This window comes from Priapulus caudatus, unplaced genomic scaffold, assembly GCF_000485595.1.
Source record: "Priapulus caudatus unplaced genomic scaffold, Priapulus_caudatus-5.0.1 Scaffold338, whole genome shotgun sequence".
NCBI classification, from domain to species: Eukaryota; Metazoa; Priapulida; class Priapulimorpha; order Priapulimorphida; family Priapulidae; genus Priapulus; species Priapulus caudatus.
Window position 1 is genome coordinate 30,808 of NW_014577399.1, and position 23,732 is coordinate 54,539.

Sequence of the window (23,732 nt, forward strand, 5' to 3'; positions counted from 1 at the left end):
TAATAGCAAAAGCAGTTCAGTCCTTTGTTAACAGTCAACAAATCCATGTTTAAGCCTCCTCTTGAGGGGCAAAAGGTTATCAGACACTTACTCCTCGCACGTCAGCGGAAAGTAGGCTACATTTCATGGTCCTTTCAATAAAGTGATAAAAATAGTAGGTCAGCGCTGAAACAAAACAGTTTTGCACTCGGTCCGTTAGACCATGTCCTCAGAAAATGTCTGATGTCTGACCTTTCCCCTACTGCCCTTTGACCTGTGACCGCCAATTTCGCGCTGGTGATGGGTTTCCTCCCCATCACACTAGCTATACATCGAATATTAAGAGCGTAGGTCGAGCCGTTGAGATTTGTGCCGCAATTCCGCATTTCCTCCTATACCTTAAGTTAAGGGGGAAATATTCTCCCTCCATTAACGCATCTTGACCTTTGACCCCCTAAATTCGACATCCTGAGTCCTTTTCGCGATCCCCCCCGATGTCCCGAATGTCAAAACCATACGTCGAGCGGTTAAGATTTGTGCCCAACTGTTGACGGACGGACAGACGCTCATGCGATTCTACAAGCTGCATCTGACTTCGTCAGCTGAGCTAATAAATATGGTGCAATCCATAGAAATAATACACTAGTTAGACACTATAGTGTCTCTATAGGTTTCTATGGTCCAAACCCACGTCCCGAAAACACTCGTTTCCCTGCAATTATACCAACTGACTTGCTTATAAATCTAAAACTACATTAAGCAGATTTAATAATCGTGGTTTGGGTAACATCATTATTTATGTATTTCAGACCTAAAACCCAATTACGTATCAATAAACCGAGACTAGATATACAGTCAGGTTTTCGCATCTACTAGTTTTCATTTTTATTTTTTACCAACCAATCCTTACAATCTCTCAAAAACACATTATATGCCGATGACACAAAAGTGTTGGTTTAGATTTTAGAACGTAACTCATACACGATATGTGCTTCAGCGACAGTTAGAATAATAACAACGATACCGGATAATCTGACCGACTTGGAAGAATATGTATGAATCTCTCATGTAATATTATGAATACTATCCAACCAACGACAATAACTACTTTGATACCATTACTGATAACGTTTATAAATGCACGTACAAAAGAAATATCATATTTCTCTTCGGCACTTCTTATTTATATAGGTGTAAAAGGCATAATGCACACCTATATATAGCTAGTACACGTTCACAAGTATTACGTGGAAAACACATTCGAATAAAAGCCGATAATACACGATATAAACGTGAATTTACTGGGTCACGTGAAACGAAGACGGCAATTTCTCCCCGAGAAAATGTACAAAAGACAAAGTAAAGTAATGTACTAGCAAATGCATCACACAAGCTGATTAATCTCACCGGAAACTACAAAATCCCACATGACGACAATATTATCATACAAAATCAAAGCTCACGAATACTAGCAAGGATGTATACAATTTTAATACCAACTCATGTATATATACAGTGTTTAGCTATGCCAGTCCATAACGAAAAACTCGCTCGAATAATACAATTTAAGATTCTTACATATTTCATCTGACACACCGTGGTTTCAGTAATTTCCTTCAATACTTTATATCGGGTCTGATTGTCGATATTTCTAAGCATTTGCATTTAGTAGAAATTGCCACCCTACTGCAGCATTTCATGTCTATTTGAGTAGCTTACCGATTTACATTACGACAGTAAAAAGGTATGCATTTAGCAAAAAAACATTAAAAGACATGTTTGTTGAGAATTATGACCTCCTAAATAACAAAAAATCGATGATCATGGATCCGATATGCTATAAGATACATACTCAATACAGCACATATTAAACGTACTATGCGTGTAATAGATTCTATTCAATTATGCATGTAAGTAAGAATAGTCGAGTCGCTATAATTAAAGTCTATTTTAAAATCTGTATCTACAACTAATGTAATACATGGCAACCTAAATACCAATAACATTCGTTACCCTTGGCATCATGTTTGGAATGTTGAATATTAATCCTAAATACGAAATATAGACCTGTTATTCAGATGGAAAACTGGACGCCTAAAACACGCAATTATCACAAAAATATTATATTCTATATAAGCAATCAACGTACACAAGGGTCAAAAGTATAATAATAATAACAATAGTAGTGGAAATAATAATAATAACAATATTGACCACAAACCCGCCTAAGTCTGTTAATTAGTGATTAATTACAGATTTCAGTGTAACCATGCTCTTATACACACAGGCTTTGTTCTACGTTTATATCTGCATGATCTGAAATGCAGGGTATTAATGTTCACTTCTTCTTCACTCATGGTCCTCAACCAGCCACTTCTTCGGGGCGTCACTAAATGACTCCGGGAAAGACAGAGCATGCTCCACTAGCTCATAGGACAGCTTTGGATCGGCAAGTCCATACCTGAAACAGGAAATCCCCCAGTAGCAAGTTCAGTTATCAAGCATTGAAGTACACGCTCAATGAGACTGCACGAATGTACCCAGAACGAGCATGTATCCAGAATTAACGAAGCCAAGTAATGTTTTCAGTTCAAATCAGTGGCCATTGACAAGTATCCATCTTGAAAAAAGTATACAAACTGTACGCCTTGTGTGTATGAGAGAGGGGCGAGAGCCATTGTACTTATCGTAATTATAAATCACAAAAAATTCGATTTTTCTAATACACATTCACGAAAAAAATTACCTAATGCCGATTTATACTTTCTCGCAAAATTGAAAATATCAAAATTTTATACTAACCACTTCGGGGGGAAAGGGTGCATAAAAAGCTGTGTTGTCTGCATGCTTACAATATAGTCAAATAGTGTTGATAATCGTGTACAACCATCCGCTTACCAGAACACGATCCATTTGCCATTGCTCCAACTTCCCTCGCTGCGCTTGAAGTACCATGGGTTGATGTTATTCACATGACGTGAACGCCAGCAGAGAGTGTGATAGTCTCTCCTAACACACTCCCACAGCATCTCGGCAGTGCCCTGACCCTGTTAAACGCACGAATGACCGATAAGTGTGGATACCGATTGTGGATACCGATTGGCGCCTCGGTGGTCTAGTGGTTAAGCTAGTGGTGTTGGGTAGTTGGGATTTGGTAGGAGGAGAAGAAGAAGAAGAAGAAGAAGAAGAAGAAGAAGAAGAAGAAGAATAAGAAGGAGGAGAAGAAGATGGAGGAGAAGAAGAAGGAGAAGAAGAAGGAGGAGGAGGAGGAGGAGGAGAAGGAGTAGAAGGAGAAGGAGAATAATAAGAACCTATATTTGACTGCAACAGATATTGACAAACTAGAAATAAAACTGGCAAAAGACCAAATCACTGTAATGATATAGCATAATATGCAGAGCAGTGATATTCAATTACAGAGTTAGATTCACTGTCACCAAAATCAAAATAAACTCAACTGTATATCAGAAAGTAAGACTTAACCTTATGTTATGTTCTATATCATATGCATTGTTTAGGATTACACAACAACAAAAATATTATTGTTGAAACTCAGAACCAAATTTCTATCACATCCAAGCAAATCACGGTTTGTACAGACAATAAAAAAAGATTTTAATACCTGATTTTGAGCAGTGACAGCAAACTTGTCCATGTATGGCACACCAAAACCGTCCTCTTTCGTAACAATGGCAGCAGCGTTGTATCTGGAAGAACCACCAGCAAGAAATCATAAAAGGTCTTCTTTCTGTGCACACATTTCAAGCAGAGTTTTAAAGGTATCTGTGACTACATTCCACGTTCATAGTGTGGTTAGGTGTCATTTTTTACACCTGTCCTTGTGTTCCACAGCTTGAGAACAGATATGGTTCCATATATGGTTCTGCATAACCGAATTCTGATAACTGTTACTGTTAGCTATCTAGTTAGTTTGGAAATCGCTCAAAATATTGCTTGCAGCAGTACTTCTAGTATAGTGTGACACAAATGAATCATATGAGAATTTTAAACGGTGCCAGAAAAGGTGACCTACCGATGCTGCTCAGTACAGAATTTATTATATAGGATTAGTGGTTAAATCAAGAAGAAGGAATCAAACTAATATACAATTAGTGCCACAGGCTTGTTTGTCACTATATATAAGAGCATACAAATGGTGACACTTACCCCTCGGAAAGGTAAAGTGTTTCCAGTCTGCCTTTTATCTCTTTAAAATAGTCTGGTTTGAGTTCCCGATTAAACGCCCTGCAAGTAATAAAGGCGGCATCAATATGTGACAGTTGCATTTGTCACATTACAATTTCTCAACATTGAAGTGAGATTTTAGCTCAGAAGTGAAGTGTAGTACTCATTGTTTGTATCCTTAAATATTTACCCTATTCAGTGTGTACTATGTAATGGGACACTGCTCTTGTAATACAGCCAGTGAATAGAAATACCTACGTTTTGCCAGAATCCAAACAATGTCTCTCAATATTCGAGGTTTTGAAAAAGACAAGTTAAATTGCACTAACCTGGCAAATAGGTGGGAGAGTTTTCCGATGTCAACATCGTCAAGGTTGTCATACTGAATGATTCTTTCAGTGTTTTTGAACATCGTTCCTGAACCTGTAACCATAACGCGCAATAATAATAAAACAGATTTCCTAATTTGATAAAGTATGCAATCATTAGCACCAATTATTAACTTATATCATACTTACAGTCTTTTATGACTACAAAAGTGTGAAATTCAGATAAATTCTGAAATTACATTTGGAATCTAGTTGTAAAAAATAAGTCTTAATTACATATATCTTGAAAGGCTGAAAGGCATAGTGTATTTCAGCTCTCACTTAAAATCACAGGATATTGCCTGTAGAATGATTTATTACAATTGTGGTATTCACATAACATGAACGAAATGATTTCACACACTTCTAGCAAACACTGGCAGTTCCATACATACATGTGCTTTGCCAATGAGCAGGAATAGAATACTTTCAAAGCCAAAAAATAGTGTTGTTGTTTGCTTATTTGACATTCAGGGGTCAGTCGCATTAGAGAAAAGAGATCATGATCACGAAGTGTAGTTAGGCTGTCTGAGGTGGCATGATACAGGTTTAATTGTAGCAGAATATAAATAATGCCCCATACTGCAACTATGCATCAGTAGGTCCAAACCACTTAACAGGTTTATATTTCAGCATATTTTTACACAATGTATTTCAGTGTATTGATTTTTTAAAGTGAGCGTTTCTGTGCCTTCACGCGACAATAGCTGCGTTCACACGAGGATTTCTGTTCCGTATTGAGCGTTCACACGCTAAAAATATTCAAGACTTATACGCGGCTTATTCGGCACCGTACTGAAATACGCGGCTTATTCGGCGCGGAATCACATTCCGCGCTAAAACATTCGGCACCACGCTGGCCGAGTATTGATTGTCGTGTGAACCTAGACTGCTACCCGTTCGCTGCACGACGTTAGGGTAGCGTGTGGAACTGTCGACTGGGTACCAGTCTATATTATACCTAGCCAGCTAAGCCTCGATTCTCGTGTGAACGCTGCGGGTTGTGTTAGCACGGTATTTCAGCCGAATTCAGCACCAGATAAGTACGGAACCAGCGAGGCAGTGAATCTCGTGTGAACGCAGCTACTATTACCTATATATAAGTATATAACAAACCACGGTGAGTGAAGAGTTCTTGGAGCACCCTATCTGCTGAAGTGATTACTACAGAACTTTTATCAGGCAGGTGATCCAACAGAATTGAGATGGAATACAACTAAACAGAAACAAATACAATACTATAGACATACTGAATGTATAAGTAAATATATCAGAATATAATAATTATATAGTAAGAGATAATATATAGTACAAATATAGATAATATATAGACTATATATAGCAGGGGTAGAAATTAACTTTTGAACGTTGGACTCCCTGCCCTCAAAAAGAGGGAGTCCGCGGCAAAATGATGGAGTCTAGTTCAAAATTAAAGATATTAACAATAACGCATGTGCTTATTTTGAAGATTCACACGGTTGCACGTCTGCCAAATTTTCTTTGGACATTGGCTGAAAAAATACGGTAATTCCATGAGGCCGTGCTCTGGAATGAACTAGTTAGTATGGCAGAATTTTCAGGGAGTCACACGGACTCCTGCATATGTCAAATCAGGGAGTCCGGCAGTAAATCAGGGAGTATTTGACTCCGGACTCCCATTAATTTCGCACCCTGATATAGTATAGAATATAAGTATTGTATATATTAGTATATAAGTAACATGAGAACTATATGAAACTAATACAGATATGTGTATACGTGATTCTTATAACGACCGTGTAGCTTTGTCCATAAATCAATAAAAACAGGTGTGGAAATACCCCAACTTCAGTACATAGAAACTGCATAAAATGTTAAGGACACCACCGATTTCAAAATGCTGTTGAAAAAATGCTAGATCATAATACAAACTTATCTACACACCACATTACCACCAGCCACGCTTGTTGCTTCCACGTTGAATGCATGCTGCTTCACGACTAGCAAGACCCATTCTCTTAAAGCTATCAGCACACTTCACCATTTTCGTTGCTCGTACAGGCAATTTTCGTGGTCGGCAATTTTTGCAGCCAGTTGCTTCTAGTCGAGTCGGCTCGCAAGCCCGACATAAGCCCCTCTTAAGCGGGCAGCACACTTCACCATTTTCGTTGCTCGTACAGGCAATTTTCGTGGTCGGCAATTTTTGTGGCCGTTGCCGCGTCACAGCACACTTTACCACAAGTTGCCACCACGAGCAATTTTCGTGGTGAGAAATCAAACCGGTTTGATTCTCGGCAACTCGTGGTCACCACTAAATTTCCGTGGTGAGTGGTCGCTGCCGGCCCCCGCACACTTGGCCATTTTTGTGGCGACCACGAAAATTGCCTGTACGAGCAACGAAAATGGTGAAGTGTGCTGCCCGCTTAAGAGGGGCTTATGTCAGGCTTGCGAGCCGACTCGACTGGAAGCAACTGGCTGCAATTCACTGCGACTGCAGTGCTTAGGTCGGTCGACTGCGACGCGACTGCCTGCGACTGGCCGCCACTAGTTGCTCGGAATAGAACAGTGGGCAACTGGACGCAACTAGTCGCTGCCGATCGCTTCCAGTTGCTCGAAATCCAGTTGCTTCCAGTCGAGTCGGCTTGCAAGCCCGACATAAGCCCCCCTTTACAAATGCCCTAGGCACGTGAAGATTTGTTGCATGCGACAAACACACGCCTTACTGTGAATAGTTACAACAAGAGCCGCAGAGCGTCTGGGCTCATCTGACGTCGGTTATAAACGTAACATTTAAGTCGTGCGTAGTGACACCTTTGTTAGGCGCAGATATGCAGATACGCAGTTGCGTACACATCATTTCAGCAAACATTTTCCTCTCTCTCTCTCTCACACTCTCTCTCTCTCTCACCCTCTCTCTGCTGTACGTAAAAATGCACGTACCCATTCCTTCACATCCTCCGTAGATCCTTCGAGCGGTAGCATCTGGTCTAAATCACTGGGCATGTTCACTTGACTAATAACCTGTAATTCAAGGATAGTGCGACCACCACTGTAGCGCATGTCACTAAGCAGAAAAGAAACTCACTGTTTATCGTTATTGTGCTGCATATTGTTAATTCACTGTTTTCACGATACACCATACGGAAAACCGACTAACAGGATCTAACAGCGACATCAACACGGGACAACTAGGGAAAGCAGAGTACAGATGACTCTCTGCCTGTACCGACCACCCTCAAGACCATCCATTTCTCTCGGTTTCCTGTAAAGTTCGATTTATGAGGGGGAGGGGGGTATCATACATGTTTCAGGTGGCACTGGGACAAAAACCGTCCGATTTAACACGAGATTCGTTCAGAATTTGGAGAGTTGACTGTGGAAGGTTTCGAGAATCTAGACGAAAGCGTTACAAGCTTCGCCAATTTAAAATTGTCTCGCATGATATATATTACACATATTACGTTTTAAACGGATTCAACGGTTTAACGTGAGATTTGGTTTTGAGGGCGGGAATTCGGAGAGATGAACCCTACGCGTTGTGCGACCGACGCAGTGGTAGCTGCACTCGCGCGACACCTACACGGTGATCCGAGGTGGTTATGCCGCCGGCTGCGTTAAGCATCAGCACTTTCCTCGGCTGCAGCGCGATCGAGATTTGTTGCGTCGTCCTGAGAACGTCCAAGTCTAGCAGCTGGCCCTCTTCTGTCTCACCGATGCTATACAGCACCGGTATGTGGTCAGACCTGCGATCGCAGCAGATCACACGTTTATTACGTGCGCCGCTCGATGTACGGTGATCATCAAATATTCCTCTTAAAAACCTCATGTAACTCCAGCACATGCTTACCTATTCGTATAGGACTTACGTGGAACTATTTAACTATTAAAAAGTTATTTTTTTAACACTGTTTATTACGTGCGCTGCTCGACGTACAAAGCGAGCATAAAGTTTTCCTCTTAAAAACCTTATGTAACTCCAGCACATGCTTACCTATTCGTATAGGACTTACGTGGAACTATTTAACTATTAAAATTAATTCATTTAATACTGTTTATTACGTGCGCCGCTTGATGGACAAAGCTAGCATTAAGTTTTCCTCTTAAAAACCTTACAAAACCCTTTCAAATGCTTACCTATTCGTTTAGGATTCAGGTGGAACTATTATAATGCATAAATTAAGCTATAATGAGAAGACAGGTAGGACGTCATCATCATCTTACCTGAGACACCATATAATTGGATCTACATTCACGCCTTTCAGTTCCCCAAGCATGCCAAACCTAGAATATTATCAAAAAAGTTTTTAACTAATAAAACAGATTGCTCTAGGAGTATTTCAACCAACTAACTGTAATCATAAATAACTCTCCTGTGACATAACAGTAGCATTAGAAAAGACAGTGTATCTGTGATATGTACTGATGTTTAGAATATCATAGTAGTCAACAAATGCTTAGGTAACATGGGCCCGTGGTAGCACACATCCGTCCCTACCAAAGAGAAAACACCTTTTGGTACCTGTTCTGGTGCGGTTTCTCTGCCAGCAACATCCTGTTTCCACTGAACAGGGGCCTTGCCATTGTTCCATGACACTCTAACCCATTGACTAGCATCATTGTATCAGAGATAAATTTCCTCCTAGTTTTCTTGAAAATTAATTTGAAAATTTATGATTCAAATAAGCATCCAGAAAAAAAGTTAAACCATTTGCAAATATCACATGTTGATGTACCTAAAAATTACATTAAGAGTATGAATGTAATTTTAAAAGTATTTAAGTAAATGGGTTAATTCACAATTAAGCAAAACTAACTTGTCATGAAATAGGTTCACTGCATATGTAATAAACTGAGAGCAAAATAGGTTTGCATGTAAATGTACGGCTATATGCCTAATGCCATATCCTCACCTGGGAATGTTCATACGATATATCTTCCCCGTGTGAAATTCTCTTTCCATGAATTATTACTGGTTTCATCTTATTACGTTGCAAGAAACTTAAACTTGAGCATAGGTCACTGAGCTGCAAAAAACAGGAGTTTGAAGTATTACTACAATATTAGTATTACTTTAACGTTATTTATAATAACACTGCCCACTGGTTAATTTGAGTTGCTGTTCCCTAAATCATGTCTGCTACAATGAAGCAAGGCCATGCACACACAAACAAGCTACCTTCTGACTACGAGTTCACAATGTATTATCACAGTTCACACCAATTAATCAGAACACAACAGCAACTAGCTTAAAGCACAATTACCAGCTCGATGTTGCCAACATATAACAGACTTAACTCGCCACAGTAGTTGGATATACTCGTGTTTGTCTGCACTTCACAGCTCAGAACAGTTTGTTCCTTTAATGATCTACAAAGCACCCGTACCTTATCTGGCCTTTTGAAAACTTCTTCTTCAATCATTACTACGCAGAATGGCGACAGAGGATCCTTAGAGCACTGGAAATGCTTCATCCAGTATCGCACCTCCTTCGGGTCTTCCCCAACCTGAAATTCCATTTTTATAGTGTGTCAGATTCGAAAGTTACGATCTTTAGTTTCTTCTGTAGCTACGTATAATTAATTTTAACAATCGTTCATGCGTATTAAATAACCTAAACAAATCTATATTGTATTACATCTCAAGAAAACTATCATTAAGAATGTGTACACTAAAGTTCATATAGTTAAAAGAGTTGTATGTAATTTGTTTCATCTATAATAAACATCATGAATGCGTTTTGGATGTACTACATATCACCGGGGTAGTATAATGACAAATTTGTCATTATTCACTGCCGATATTACATATCAACATGACATTTATACACATACGGTATCGAGAAATCTCTTCAAGTCATGCATGTTATCGCCATGCATGGGCTGATAGTTTGTGGGGTTCGCCAGGTACATGCGTCGCTGCAGACCAATCTCAAATGACCTCATGCTCAAGTTTAAGTTCGTAGAAGCACTAAATCAAAACAGAAGCAGATACAACTGGCAAAAAATGCAGGGACATCAACTATAGAGTATAAGTGCTGCATAACATAGACCAATGGCATATTCTCAAAACACATCACTATTACAAGAACTTTCCATGCACATGAAAATATGAAAATGACAAATTATTTATACTTCCTCATCGTTTTCTTATTTGACAGGAACCACAGAAACGATAATCGCAAGAAAAACACTTTATATAAGATATAGGCCTACGATATAAAACGGCATTTTTCACAAATCATACCCTAGCATTCTCTTACCTCCCTGTGGTTTTTAACTTTGGCCGAGATGCCCTGGAAGAATCTCTCAGCTTTTTAAGAACGCCCATCTGAAAAATCCTATTATGGCTACTGAAGGAAGAACACCAAACTCGACCCTGTTTGAAAGGGCTGATGAAAGGCAATGCTTGTCCAGCCAATTTTTCCATGCTTGCTCTGTAATGTTGGTTTTTGCCGTTTTCTTGTACACTTACATGCATCTGCAGATCACGCACCGCCTGTTCGAACCAAAAATATAACCAAAGCATTAATAGACTAAATAGTATATCATTACCTCCGCCCAACAGAGTTGGGGAGGAGGTTATGTTTTCGGTCTCGTGTGCGTGTGTTTGTGTGCGTGTGTTCGTGTTTTCGCGCAATCGATATTAGCGCGTCAAGTCAGCGAGCCAGCCAGCCAGCGCAGCGAGCCAGCGAGCGTGTACATGTGAGCGAGCAGCAGCAACGAGCGGCTGCTACGAGCGAGTGGGCAGCAAGCCAGCAAGCGTGTACATGTGAGCGAGCAGCAGCAACGAGCGGCTGCTACGAGCGAGCAGCTGCAAGCCAGCAAGTTAGCGTGTACATGTCAGTACGCTGGCATATATCCTGGGTTATTCGTGTGTTCGTGAAGCACAAATACTGGCATACTGGCATACATACTAAAGGCGCGTTTGTTTGGAACAAATCCGTCTGATCAGGATCACTTGATGTGAGGACATGTGTACTGTAGTGTAGATGTGTTACTGAACTAGCACTAAATTTCAACGTTTTTCTTAAGAATTAAATATAACTTATGCATGGGACATAGGCAAATCATACAACGTAACAATTAGCAGCTTGATAAATATGTTGAATATATGCGACTGTGTAGTGTGTGCATGCGTGCATGTCATGAACGTGAGTATATACGAGTATACTAGTATAAGTATAAGTTCACATTATAATATACATAATAACATCAGTCTTACTCTTACTCTTAGTGAGTTTGCCATGCCATGTAGGCACTGTAGTCTAGACTACACTACACTACAGTACACAATGTCAGAGTTCATTAATAACCTCATAACCTCAAAAGTCCTGGGAACTATAACGAAGATGGAGAGAGAAGTAGATCAAGTCGGTAGATCCACACTGCGGATCGCAGCAGAAAAGGTTGTAAATTTGCTATTTACTAAGGATGAAGGCAGTGAATTCCAATACGGAATCACAGAAACAAAGAAGGTAAACTTAAAAGGATCCTTAGAAGTTTGTACATGCCGAAAACAGTGATCACGCTCAGATGAGCGAGTGCAGCGAACAGGCTTCATTAAGCAAGAGGGAATGCCAATTTTCATCTCACCGTGATAAATTTTATAGAAAGTTAGGAGTTTTGAATGAAGAAAGCGAACACGAAGAGGAGGCCATTCAAGGCGAGCCAAAACAACATCAGCACTAGATCATCATAGTTTCTGGAAACCCATCTCGCAGCTTTATGCTGAATGGTGTCCAATTTAGAGCAGTTCTGAAGTCTATAGGGGCACCAGCCTGGCGAGGCATATTCTAATATGGACAGAACCATAGTTTTAAAAGCTAGGGACCGAGTTTTAGAGTCAGCAAACTAAGATTACGCCGTAACATGCCAAAAGAGCGGGACGCTTTCTTACAAATATAGTCAATGTGGCCATTCCAGTGAAGATCGTTACTAATAATAACACCCAAATACTTGTAAGTAGGGGTAAGAGATCGATATTTATGATACAGCAAGTAAGTAAAAGTCAAGGGTAATTTGGAGCGAGTAATGCGAAGAATTTTACATTTTTCTGCATTGAATGACATACCCCATGATGTTGCCCACTTCTCAGTACGAGTAAGGACCCTCTGGAGGGCTAACTGGTCACTCTTATTGTAGATGGTGCGGTACAGTACAGCGTCGTCAGCAAAGAGACGAATAGAAGTAGAAGGGTCAGTTTCGGCCAACAAATCATTTATAAAGGATAAGAACAGCAATGGACAAAGCACAGAACCTTGGGGTATACCCGATGTGACAGCGGCCACATCCGACATGCTGCCGTTTACACAGACAATTTGAGATCTATCCTTCAACAAGAGCCACAGAGTGTCTGGGCTCATCTGAGGTCTGTTGCTACAGTTATAAACGTAACATTGAAGTCGTGCGTAGTGACACCTTTGTTAGGCGCAGATATGCAGATACGCAGTTGCATACACATAATTTCAGCAACCTTCTGCATTCTGCATACCTCCCAAATCCCATTGGTTGATACAAATTGCGTGCCTGAAACTCCTGTTTTATGGGGCATTGTGACCCTAACCCTAACCCTATTTAAAAAATAATAATTTAATTGTTGTAAAAATTATTTGTTGTTATGAAATTGTTGTAAATAAATCATGTAAATATTTCCCCTTAATTAGAAAGAAATAGTTAAATGGATAAAGATAGAAATATACAGAAAACAGGTAAATAATAAAAAATCTGATGGGATTCGATCCAAAGACCTTTGAGCCGTAATCCTGTGCTGTAGCCGTTAGGCTATCGAGGAATATTTGGTTTCCAGATTATGAATGTGCCATGACTGTGACATCATTGAGGCAGTTCAGGAATCCATGTTTAACCCTCCTCTTGAGGGTCAAAACGGTTATCAGCAGCCACTGTACTCCTTGCACGTCAGTGGAAAGCACATTCATGCTCCTTTCAATAGTGAAGATACGTCAATGCACTAAAAAAATTCAGAGAATCCATTTTAACGGGTAGTGTATAGCGAAACCAAAGTGACAAGTTTGAAAATTTAAAAGTCATGAGTGACCCTATCAAGGCATTACTAAAATCGTAGGAAAACTGCATCAACCTGCTGAGAATTTGTTCAAGACTTAATGTGCCAGTCATGAAAACGTGAGCTTAACTGCTAGGTAAGGTACGGAAAAACCCATGTGATGATGGGACAGAGATATATGCCTATCGAAATGGTTTCATAAACAAGAGAGTAGGTATAAGCTCAAAAGTCAATTAATTTAGCAACGAGAAGACAAGATATTTGGCTCTCCCATTCAGGACCGGGAGGCCCCTTTATAACTTGAGTTTTGAGCACTTACCCAAATCAGGACAGGCTAGATATATAATGACTGGACAATTGGGATGTAAGGGGCCACATGCTTATGCATGACATTGCAGGGGCGACGACAAGCATGAGACGACCAACAAATAAGAGACGAGTATATTCTTACGAATGTCTAATAAAATAACTGTACTATGATGTATGTATATCCTATACTCATACTCTACTAAATGATCTGTGGTAGAAATGTCAAAAGGGTATAAAAACACCCGGTGACTAAAAAAAACCGAGATCTTGAGGCAAAAGTAGCGGGCGAGGTTACAGTAACGAAACAGCTACGCAAACACTAACACAAGTACAGTTGGCGGCGTGCGACGCCTGGCAAACTGGGCCACCGTTGGTTTAATTCGTTAGTGAAATCTACGATGATTAACTTAAATCTTAGATGATTGGTTAGAGGAATCAACGAGTGATCAGTGAAGAAATACCAGCGGAGGGAAGGCTGTTGAAAAAATACAAAGGCAATATTGCAGAATGATATTATTGACCTGCAATACTTATATTATTGCTTCAACAACAACTATTACGAAAACAGAGCGCACAAAACAAGGTTTCCTTGGCCCCAAATCCAAGCAGGCACGTCACATATATACCCGCCGCATAAATTGGGTATATATACGCGCGGGTAATACCGTAATATATAATAGTTAACGCCGGTATATATTATACCTCACATATATAAGAAACCCGCATAGTATACCGTTACCACTAATTAATATAACATGGGCGGCGTAGCTACGTGCACAGGGGGGGGGGGCCTGGGGGGCACAGTGCCGCCCCACAAACATTTTCTGTACCCCCCCAGGTGCCCCTCCACTAAAAATTCATGCTTGATAAAAAAAATTTGAATTAAAAACAATGCCGTTAGCCACGAACAGTATATCATAACACATGAGAGAGAAGGGTTCAACCACCAATTCATCAATAAAATTATATCTATTGTGCCCCTCACGAAATGTATTGCACTGGCACACCCCACGGTCCAGATAGCAACTTGATAAAAAAACACAAATATAATACTATTTAATCCTATAAGATGATTATGATATATTAACATGATATCGGAATCTGTATATGAGGAATTTATATATAAATTAACATTGTAATTGCGATATTGTAAATATATAGGAGGACCGCTAGCTTAATTTACGCACCAGCCCGCGGGGCGCAGTACAGGACGCACGATCCGCATACCGATATACGACGCACGCAGGCAGACCGCATACAGACGCAACCGGGCTACACGTGGAGTTCTTTCCGCTTAATGAGATCAAAACTAATTAAGTCAAGACTAGGTACGCGCGATTTATTAAATAATTCGGAGAGGGTTTGTTTTCACATTCTGTGCAACCTGCGGCGTCAGTCGGAATACTTCGTCACCTCTGAGTGTGGCTATTAGTACTAGATGAGTGCCACACGTATAGTGTGACTTTGGTGAGAGACGGATACGAGGTCAGCGTTCTATAGCCACGTTGCGTTTTTTTTTTTTTAGCATATATCGTCAATGGGTAATGACTCATAATAACGATCAATAATGGTCTTATGTCCCGCCAGGGTCCTTCGCCGGAACGATACCCTGGGTACGGTCCGGTAGGCACCGAAAGCGTACCCTGGTAACTGATCTGATTATGGTTATAAACGTTAGGAGTTAGGATTTACGGTTAGGGTTAGGGAGATAGGCGTAGGCGGACATACCCTAGAAACTCGTTAGTGCGCAGTAGGGCCGAGTACGGTCCGGCATATTAGATAGTACCAAGCGTATTAAGAAGGTCTTCCTTAATACGCCTGTGAGTTAGAGTACAATGGAACCCTTCCCGGTATACCGGACCGTAACCGCAGAGTACGTTCCGGGCGCAGTACCCCATGTGGTAGGGACATAGTAAGACCTCTGCAGACTCTCAGCCATAATAACCGGTACTGCTTTCTGGAAGACGCTCGGCGTTGTCACAGGCGTAAAGCGCTCCTAGGCGCGCACACTAGCCCAAGAAACGGTATTGCTAGGGTTAGAATAGCCTATTGTATAGACAATAACGTAGCACACACCTGGTCCGGGCTAGGCGCACACGTGAGCATTATTCTTACGCAACGTAGAAATGACGCATGAGGCATTTGTGAGCATATACACGTGTTCGCAGGGCAGATTGTCCGAGTTGAGTAGTTTGACGCATCGCTCATTTTACTCGCCGTGGTGTCGGGCGGATTCTTCGTTGAGTAATTTGACTCGGTGAAGTTTCTATATTCAGGCCGGTACGGATAGATTATCGGTACCGCATATATTTGGCTAATTATATTGACTAATCGCGGGCGTCAATGAAAACTCAATTATTGACGAAGAGAAGGTAGTCAGCGCTAAGAGCAGGGTCTATAGGTATCCTAGATAAATATTGTATGAAATTAATTTCATCTGTAATTACACCTTCCATGCGCGCGATATCTTTGCTATATGACTAATCGTAGGTCTGCGGGCGTCACAGTCAAACTCACAATATTCAAACCAGAGTATAGTGAATTCAAGCCGGTCACGCGGTGGAGAATCATTTCTGCAATAGATAAGCGCCTCTAGATACCCATCATAGACACATGTCTTGAGCATATACTCTCTGTGAATATTTGAGGTTTATTTGACGCGCGATTAGTCAATTAGTAATTGAGCCAAATATCTCTGCGTAACCGTAATCTCGCCGTACCGGCCTGCAATATAGAGCTACATTTGACTCCATGCCCGCGCACTGACTGCGCATTACTGCGACGTCGCCGGTGGCCGTCATTTTACTTGAGTAAAATAACTCACGTGTGCGCCGGGCTTAATAAAGCAAATATAGCGTAATCATGCATGCGTGAGGTACACATGCGGCAAGTGCACATGCACTTACGTTTCTAACGCCCGATTGCACATATATATCTGCTAGTTTTACTTACTTTGACCTGATAGGCGACGGAGATAGCCTTTTAGACGTATAGCAAGAGTATGAGGGTTCATGCATGTTTTGTTGTAGTTTTTGATTTAGATATCTGTTAGTTAGTTCCAAATCGTTTTGCGGTTCCAAAACAGTGTATTTTCAGTTTCCGTTTTACTTTGTGTGTTGTTTGAGAATTTATTAGCTGCGCATGTTTACCATGCACAAAGTTTTCCATCCCTTCTCTTCAAAGCCGTGCCCACATACAGCCAGTTTGATGGGGGTCTCGAAATGCACTGGCGTTATTTTACTAGGTGAGGGTTGCCATGACACATTATTCAGGTTTATTTGAAAATATGTCGATTTTCTAAATTTCTAGCCAAAGTATTTTTTCCATAAGAGTTGTCTTTTGCTAACTCAGTGACTGACTCCCCAGATGCGATCTTTTTGCAAACAAGATAATTATATATTTTAGAGTCTACTTATTGAAGTCTTAATGAAGTCTTATTCATTGTTTTTGTATTTTTCAGTGATTTTACACTACTAACTGCAATGTCTGAAATGAATCAAGTTGGAAATTTGACTATATTGGTTGAGTGTTGTCTGTCTGACATCTAGAGGATGAGTCAGAACAAGGGTTGTAAGCAATACGTTATCCACTATATATTTCATGAGTTTGTGCAGTCGTAAGCGTGCATCAAGACTGTGTGTTGTAGAGGAGTATTTGAATTGGCTTCATATTGTGGGCCCAAAAATTCTCAACCACCACAAACAGATTGTGGACCGAAAATTGTTTAACCACCACAAACAGATTGTGGACACAAACATTTCTTAGCCACCACAAACAGATTGTGGACAAAAATCTTAGCAACCACAGATTGTTTGTGTAGATTTAGACAGCTAGTTCTAAAAATGATTTTCATAAAATCAAATTGGTACCATTTGGCCTCGTTGTACCCACATAGGACTGGAAGCGACTAAAAACAAAATTTGTTTTTATATACTCTTAATAAGATCAATATAAGACATAATCATTCATTATAAGTATTATTTATAGGATGTCAAGTTTATTTTATGATTTAATTTACATACATAAATATATGTACATGGCATAAATCAAGATACATGGGCACTTTACTGCCTTTTGTATGACATACAGAAAATAACTTCTTTTTTTTTGAATACACAAATTAACAATCTTACATTGACCCATGCCTTAAGGAAAGGGGCACTTGTATTGCCTCTGGTCCCTTGCAAGCAAGCCTACAGAACAAACTACTGTAAACACAACACCCCTTATGAGTGCTTAAAGTTGGGCTTTAATATACAGTAGTAACCCTATGTATAAAAATGGTAGGAAAACTTTGGCTCAATGCATATATAAAAACCATGCAGATCAGATCTATATCAAGTACATTCCACAATGTAATATTTCTCAGAATGGCTTTTAGCGCAGCATATTTCTGTGATAATTTTTAAACGGTTTTTTAAAAGTTAATAAAAATGTCGATGACAATTTAAAATTTAAAACAAGACTGATTTTCATGTCATTTCTGAACAATCAACTTGGAATGGAACTGTATTGGAGAATCAGAAGAGATGTGCTGTTGATTTTGAAATGCACATTGGTCATTCCTGGCTACATACAAGTCGTTGGTATCAGGAACAATTACAGAACCAGTGTGATAAATGTCCCTTATTATCTCACCTGTCATTATATACTATTTAACGACGAATTTGGGACTTTTCAACGAACGCAACAACCGACCGACCAGTATAATAAGAGGAACCGAAATTTGTACACCACAAACTTCACAGTCCTTGTCAAATGACTACAACCCGTGTTTTAGACATCAAAATATGTACTGCGGCCGAGTACGACACAGTTCGTCCTCGGAAGTGCGCTTGTATCTAACCTCCATTGGTCCGATACACACAAAACACTCGCTACCCATAAATCTGTGTGACAGGTTTTTCCTGATGTAAGCATCGGCGCTGTGGCCCACGATATGCTTCACTGTCGTGAAATGGAAGACGTCAGAGTCCATGCTACAGGGGCTGGTGAAGTGCGTCCTCACTACACCAGTAACCATTGCCTTTGACCTCTCGTCAAGGTCGATGACCTCTATGTCGAAACTGTCGCCGTCGTTTTCATCACTAACAAAGCCACTGTCTTCCTCCCTAATCAGAGAGGCGATCTTGTCCTTTTCTTCTACAGCCATGCTGTTGTCCTCCGTAGAGTGAGAAATATGATTAGTCCTATGGGTCTCCATGCAGACTCCCTGTACGCCAAACATGTCATTTTTATCCGTAACCAAGTTTCCCTCAAACGACGAGCCGTCCTTTATGAAGCACAAGCAGGCACTTCCCTTCAGAGTGACCCACCATTCGGAAGGACACGTATTGTATCTTCTCCTGCGTCCCGGCACTACCGTTAAGCTGTTGGCGACGCCGCCGTGCATTCGAAGGCTGTCGGAAGGAAGAGAAGAGCTCAGCATTGTTGTGTTGCCTTTATTGGTTGAACCATCGGTGAATCGAACGGCTCCTGGCACATCGATATCGACTTGCGCTGTTGGCCGTGCGGCCATTTCACTTGCGAGTGCATTTACTCTAGTACCGTGCGGCCAGTGAACTCTGAAACGAATGGGAATGCTTGGTATATTATTTGACCGACTCACAATATGCACGTGTGATTGCAGATTAAATGTGCACGCTGTATTATCTGATGTAAAACGTCAATTCACAAGGGAATGTCTTTCCTGGAGAAGGAACAGAGAGAAGCAAAACAGTTCTATTTTTGACAACTATAAACGAGAAAGCGCGAGTACATTTTTACTCTCTCTTACCAAAGAGAATATATAATAGGGCGTGTAGACGTACTCTGTTAATTGGACTATATATATTTGCACTTGTCTTCGGCGGGTACACGTGTACAGTACTTGCAATGATAAACACGTACATCGAATTCAATACTGTGACAGGCAGTAAAATGTGGCTGTAGTCACAAACGAGTGAACAAGCGAGTATATAAACATATAGCCTTCGCTATATAGATATAGCCTTCGCTATATAGCCTTCGCCATAATAGATTAGGTCCTGGGTCGACTGAGGAGTAGTATGGAGGCGCGGTTATTTTTTTAGCTTTTCATTGGCTAAACGAAACGGGCGCGGGTGCGACCTACATTCACACCCCCTCCTCCCAGAGCGTGCAGTTCGCAGACAGATTAGTACAGTCAGAGGTTGCAGTTAGACGAAGTTACAAAAAGAGAGACAGAGTAAACAAGTTAGTGTTCCTGTCTATCAATCGTGACCAATCTATAACATAATGGTACTATTAGTATTAGACAGAATTCATTCCATCACGGTCACCAGTATAGAAGTATAGAAGTAGAACTAGAAGTCACCATGATCATCACGGCGACCATTCGTCACAAGAAATCGCACACAAAGATCCTTACATACGAAACAATCAACAGTGTTCTATTCTTGACTACAGTGTTACCGGGGACACCACCCAACCCATCCAATGCGACACGATTGCCATGACGGTGGGCTGATGTGTTACAAATCGAAAGACCGAAATATCGCGACGTGTATTGATATTAACTCCTGATATTATGTGGGTACGGTACCGTATACGGTAAGTCGGTATAGTCCCACAGCGTGATCGCGATACACATCGTGCATGCATGCGTACACCCGTAACCCTATAACACTCTTAGTCGCATCCCCTAACCTCTTAGGGATAGTCTACTTAAAACCTACCACTCACTGGAGGTGGAAGCTGCGCAGAATACGTCTCTCAACTCACAACAGTGCAGAACATCCTTTCAATGCCGGAATTTTTCGGAGCCACAAAATGCGAATAATCTAGTAAGCTGCGTCCTCGCGCGCCGTCTGCGCGTGCCCGCGTCAACAATGCAGATATATGCATGGTGCGGTGACCTCTGCGTGCACCGGTCATGATGATTCCAGCGATACGTATGCGATTTACGATGCGAGGGTGACGTGCGGCTGGCAACCCTCCAGTTCACTCACACCAGAGCATATAAATCAACGAAAGACTTAATGTCCAGTCATGAAAAACGTTGATTAACTGGGTAACGGTAGAAAACCCATGTTGATGATGGGACAGGATATCATGCCTATCGAAATGGTTCATAACAGAGGAGTAGGTATATGCTCAAATGCCTTAGAGCAAAGAGAAGTCAAAGATGTTGGGCGATAATTTGACGCAAGGGAAGATCCACCACCTTTATAAACTGGGGTTATAAGAGCCATTTTGCCAATCAAAAGGAAGAGAACCTAGATCGTATAACTAAGTCCTGACAAAACAAATTGTGTAGAGAAGGCCCAAGCTCATGCGCAAAATGATGCAAAATAAAACCAGGCACCTTATCGCCATATCGGGACCAGCACTGCAGCAGCCTTATGTGGGGATATAATATATTCTTACATTCTATAAATACTGTAACTATATGTAATACTAGTATTACTACTACTACTACTTACTAAATGATCTGTGTAGATAATGTTCAAAGGGTATAAAAACACCGTGACCTAAAAAAAACCGAGATCTTGGAGCAAAGTAGCGCAGTTACAAACAAACTTACGCATACACTACACAAGTACCAGTTGGCGGCGACGCTGCAAACTGCGCCACCTGCTGGTTTAATTCGTTAGTAAATCTACGAATGATTACTTAGATGATTGGTTAGAGATCAACGAGTGATCAGTGAAGAATACCAGCGAGGGAAGCTGTTGGAAAAAAACAAGGCAATATTGCAAATGATATTATTACGCTGACAATACTTATATTATTGCTCAACAACAACTATTACGTAAAACAAGGCGCACAAACAAGGTTGTCCTTGGCCCAAATCCAAGCAGCACTCACATATATATACCCGGCATATTGGGTATATATACCCGGGTATATATATATATACCCGGTATATATATACCTCACATATATATACCCGGCACATATATATACCCGGCATATATACCCGTTCACATTGTATATAAGCATGGGGCGTAGCTACGGGGGGGGGCCTGGGGGCGACGTACGTGCCCGCCACAAAATTTTCTGTACCCCCCCAGCCGTTGCCCCTCCACTAAAAATTATGCTTGATAAATAAAAAATTGAATTAAAACAATGCCGTTAGAACAGGTATAATACAAAGTGAAAGAAGGTGTTCGAACGCACATCATTCAATAAAATTATATATGTGCCCCCACGAAAATGGTATGGGCCCCCAGTGCCCCCCCCCCCGCTGAAAAAATCCTAGCTACGCCACTGAGTATTCATACAGATAATTAATATACCATAGAAATCAGTATCTCTATATAATATTATGATTATAACATATATCGAATTGTATATGAGAATTATATATAATTAACATTGTAATTTGTATTGTATATATAGGAGACCTAGCTTGTACGAACAGTAACTATACAGCCCGCGGGGCAGTACAGACCCACAGACGCATACCGATACACGACGCAGACCCATACAGACGCACCGGGCTACCCTGGAGTTTTTTTGCTTTTAAGGAGATCAAACCTATTAATCAAACTAGGTCGCGCATTTATTAAATATTTCGGACAGGGTTTCTTTTACAGTGCACCTGCAGCTCAGTCGGAATATTCGTCCTCGTGGGGTAGCTATATAGTCTAGGATGAGTGCACACGTACGTGTGACTTTGGTGAGAGACGGATCGAGGTCAGCGCTATAGCACGTTTGGCGTTTTTTTTTTAGCATATATCGTAATGGATAATGACTCATAATAACGATCATATGGTCTATGTCCCCCAGGGTCCCTGCTCGGAACGTACCCTGGTAGCGTCGGTATACCGGAACGTACCTGGTAAACTATCTGATATGGTTTATAGGGTTAGGGTTAGGTTTAGGGTTAGGGTTAGGGGATAGGCGTAGGCGACTCCCTAGACTCGTTAGTGAGTATGCGAGCTACGGTCCGGCATATTAGATAGTACCAAAGAGCGTATTAAGAAGGTCTTCTAATACGCTCTTTGATAGTACCATGGAACCTTCCGGTATACCGGACCGTACCGCAGATACGTTCCGGCAGTACCCTGGGACATAGTAAGACCTCTCAGACTCTCAGCCATAATAACCGTACGTGCTTCTGGAGACCTCGCGTTGTCACAGCGTAAAGCCCGGCGCACACTAGCTCACAAGAACGGTATTGCTAGGGTTAGAATACCTATTGTTAATAGACAATCCGTCGCACAGCCTGGTCGGGTAGGGCGCACACGTGAGTTATTTACTCAAGTAAAATGACGCATGAGGCATTTAACTCACGTGTGCGGCAGATTTTCGTTGAGTAATTTGACGCATCGTCATTTTTACTCACGTTGTGCGCGGATTTTCGTTGAGTAATTTGACTCGGGGTTTTCTATATTCAGCCGGTACGGAGAATTACGGTACGCATATATTTGCTAATATATTGACTAATCGCGCGTCAATAAACTCAATATTCACAGAGAGTATAGCTAAGACATGTGTCTATAGTATCTAGAATTTTAGAAATTTAATCATCTGTAATTCACTTCCGCGCGCATATATTTGCTATATTGACTAATCGTGCGTCAATAAACTCAATATTCACAGAGTATATGATTCAAGCCGGTACGGGAGATCATTTGCATAATATATTCTAGATACCTATAGACACATGTCTTAGCTATACTCTCTGTGAATATTGAGTTATTGACGCGCGATTAGTCATATATATAGCAAATATATGCGTACCGTAATCTCCCGTACCGGCCTGAATATAGACACATTTGACTCATGCCGCATGACTGCATTCTGCGGACGCCCGTGGCGTCATTTTACTTGAGTAAAATAACTCACGTGTGCACCGGGCTTAATAAACGCAAATATAGCGTAATGCATGCATGCGTGAGGTACACATGCGCGGCAAGTGCACAT

The 23,732-nt window shown here is 40.9% G+C and overlaps 2 protein-coding genes across 6 annotated transcripts; both read right to left on the minus strand.

Moving 5' to 3' along the window:
- Positions 1-839: 839 nt before the first annotated feature.
- Positions 840-21,403, minus strand: LOC106809220 (N-acetylglutamate synthase, mitochondrial-like). Its single transcript, XM_014812221.1, has 15 exons — positions 21,385-21,403; positions 10,771-11,006; positions 10,343-10,478; positions 9,896-10,015; positions 9,422-9,535; positions 9,031-9,158; positions 8,733-8,792; positions 8,092-8,254; positions 7,452-7,532; positions 5,649-5,748; positions 4,494-4,587; positions 4,147-4,224; positions 3,602-3,686; positions 2,878-3,026; positions 840-2,440 (listed from the first exon to the last, which is right to left on the minus strand). Exons 2-15 carry the CDS (start codon positions 10,986-10,988, stop codon positions 2,329-2,331), a joined length of 1,638 nt encoding a protein of 545 aa, XP_014667707.1. The 5' UTR covers positions 10,989-11,006; positions 21,385-21,403; the 3' UTR covers positions 840-2,328.
- Positions 17,815-20,682, minus strand: LOC106809221. Of its 5 annotated transcripts, none has more exons than XM_014812223.1 (2): positions 20,544-20,682; positions 17,815-19,405 (listed from the first exon to the last, which is right to left on the minus strand). In XM_014812223.1, exon 2 carries the CDS (start codon positions 19,357-19,359, stop codon positions 18,625-18,627), a length of 735 nt encoding a protein of 244 aa, XP_014667709.1. In that variant the 5' UTR covers positions 19,360-19,405; positions 20,544-20,682; the 3' UTR covers positions 17,815-18,624. The 5 variants fall into 5 exon arrangements, with proteins under 5 accessions (XP_014667709.1, XP_014667708.1, XP_014667713.1 ...); XM_014812222.1 differs by having other exon boundaries at positions 20,537-20,682; XM_014812227.1 differs by lacking the exon at positions 20,544-20,682 and adding an exon at positions 19,731-19,835.
- Positions 21,404-23,732: the final 2,329 nt, after the last annotated feature.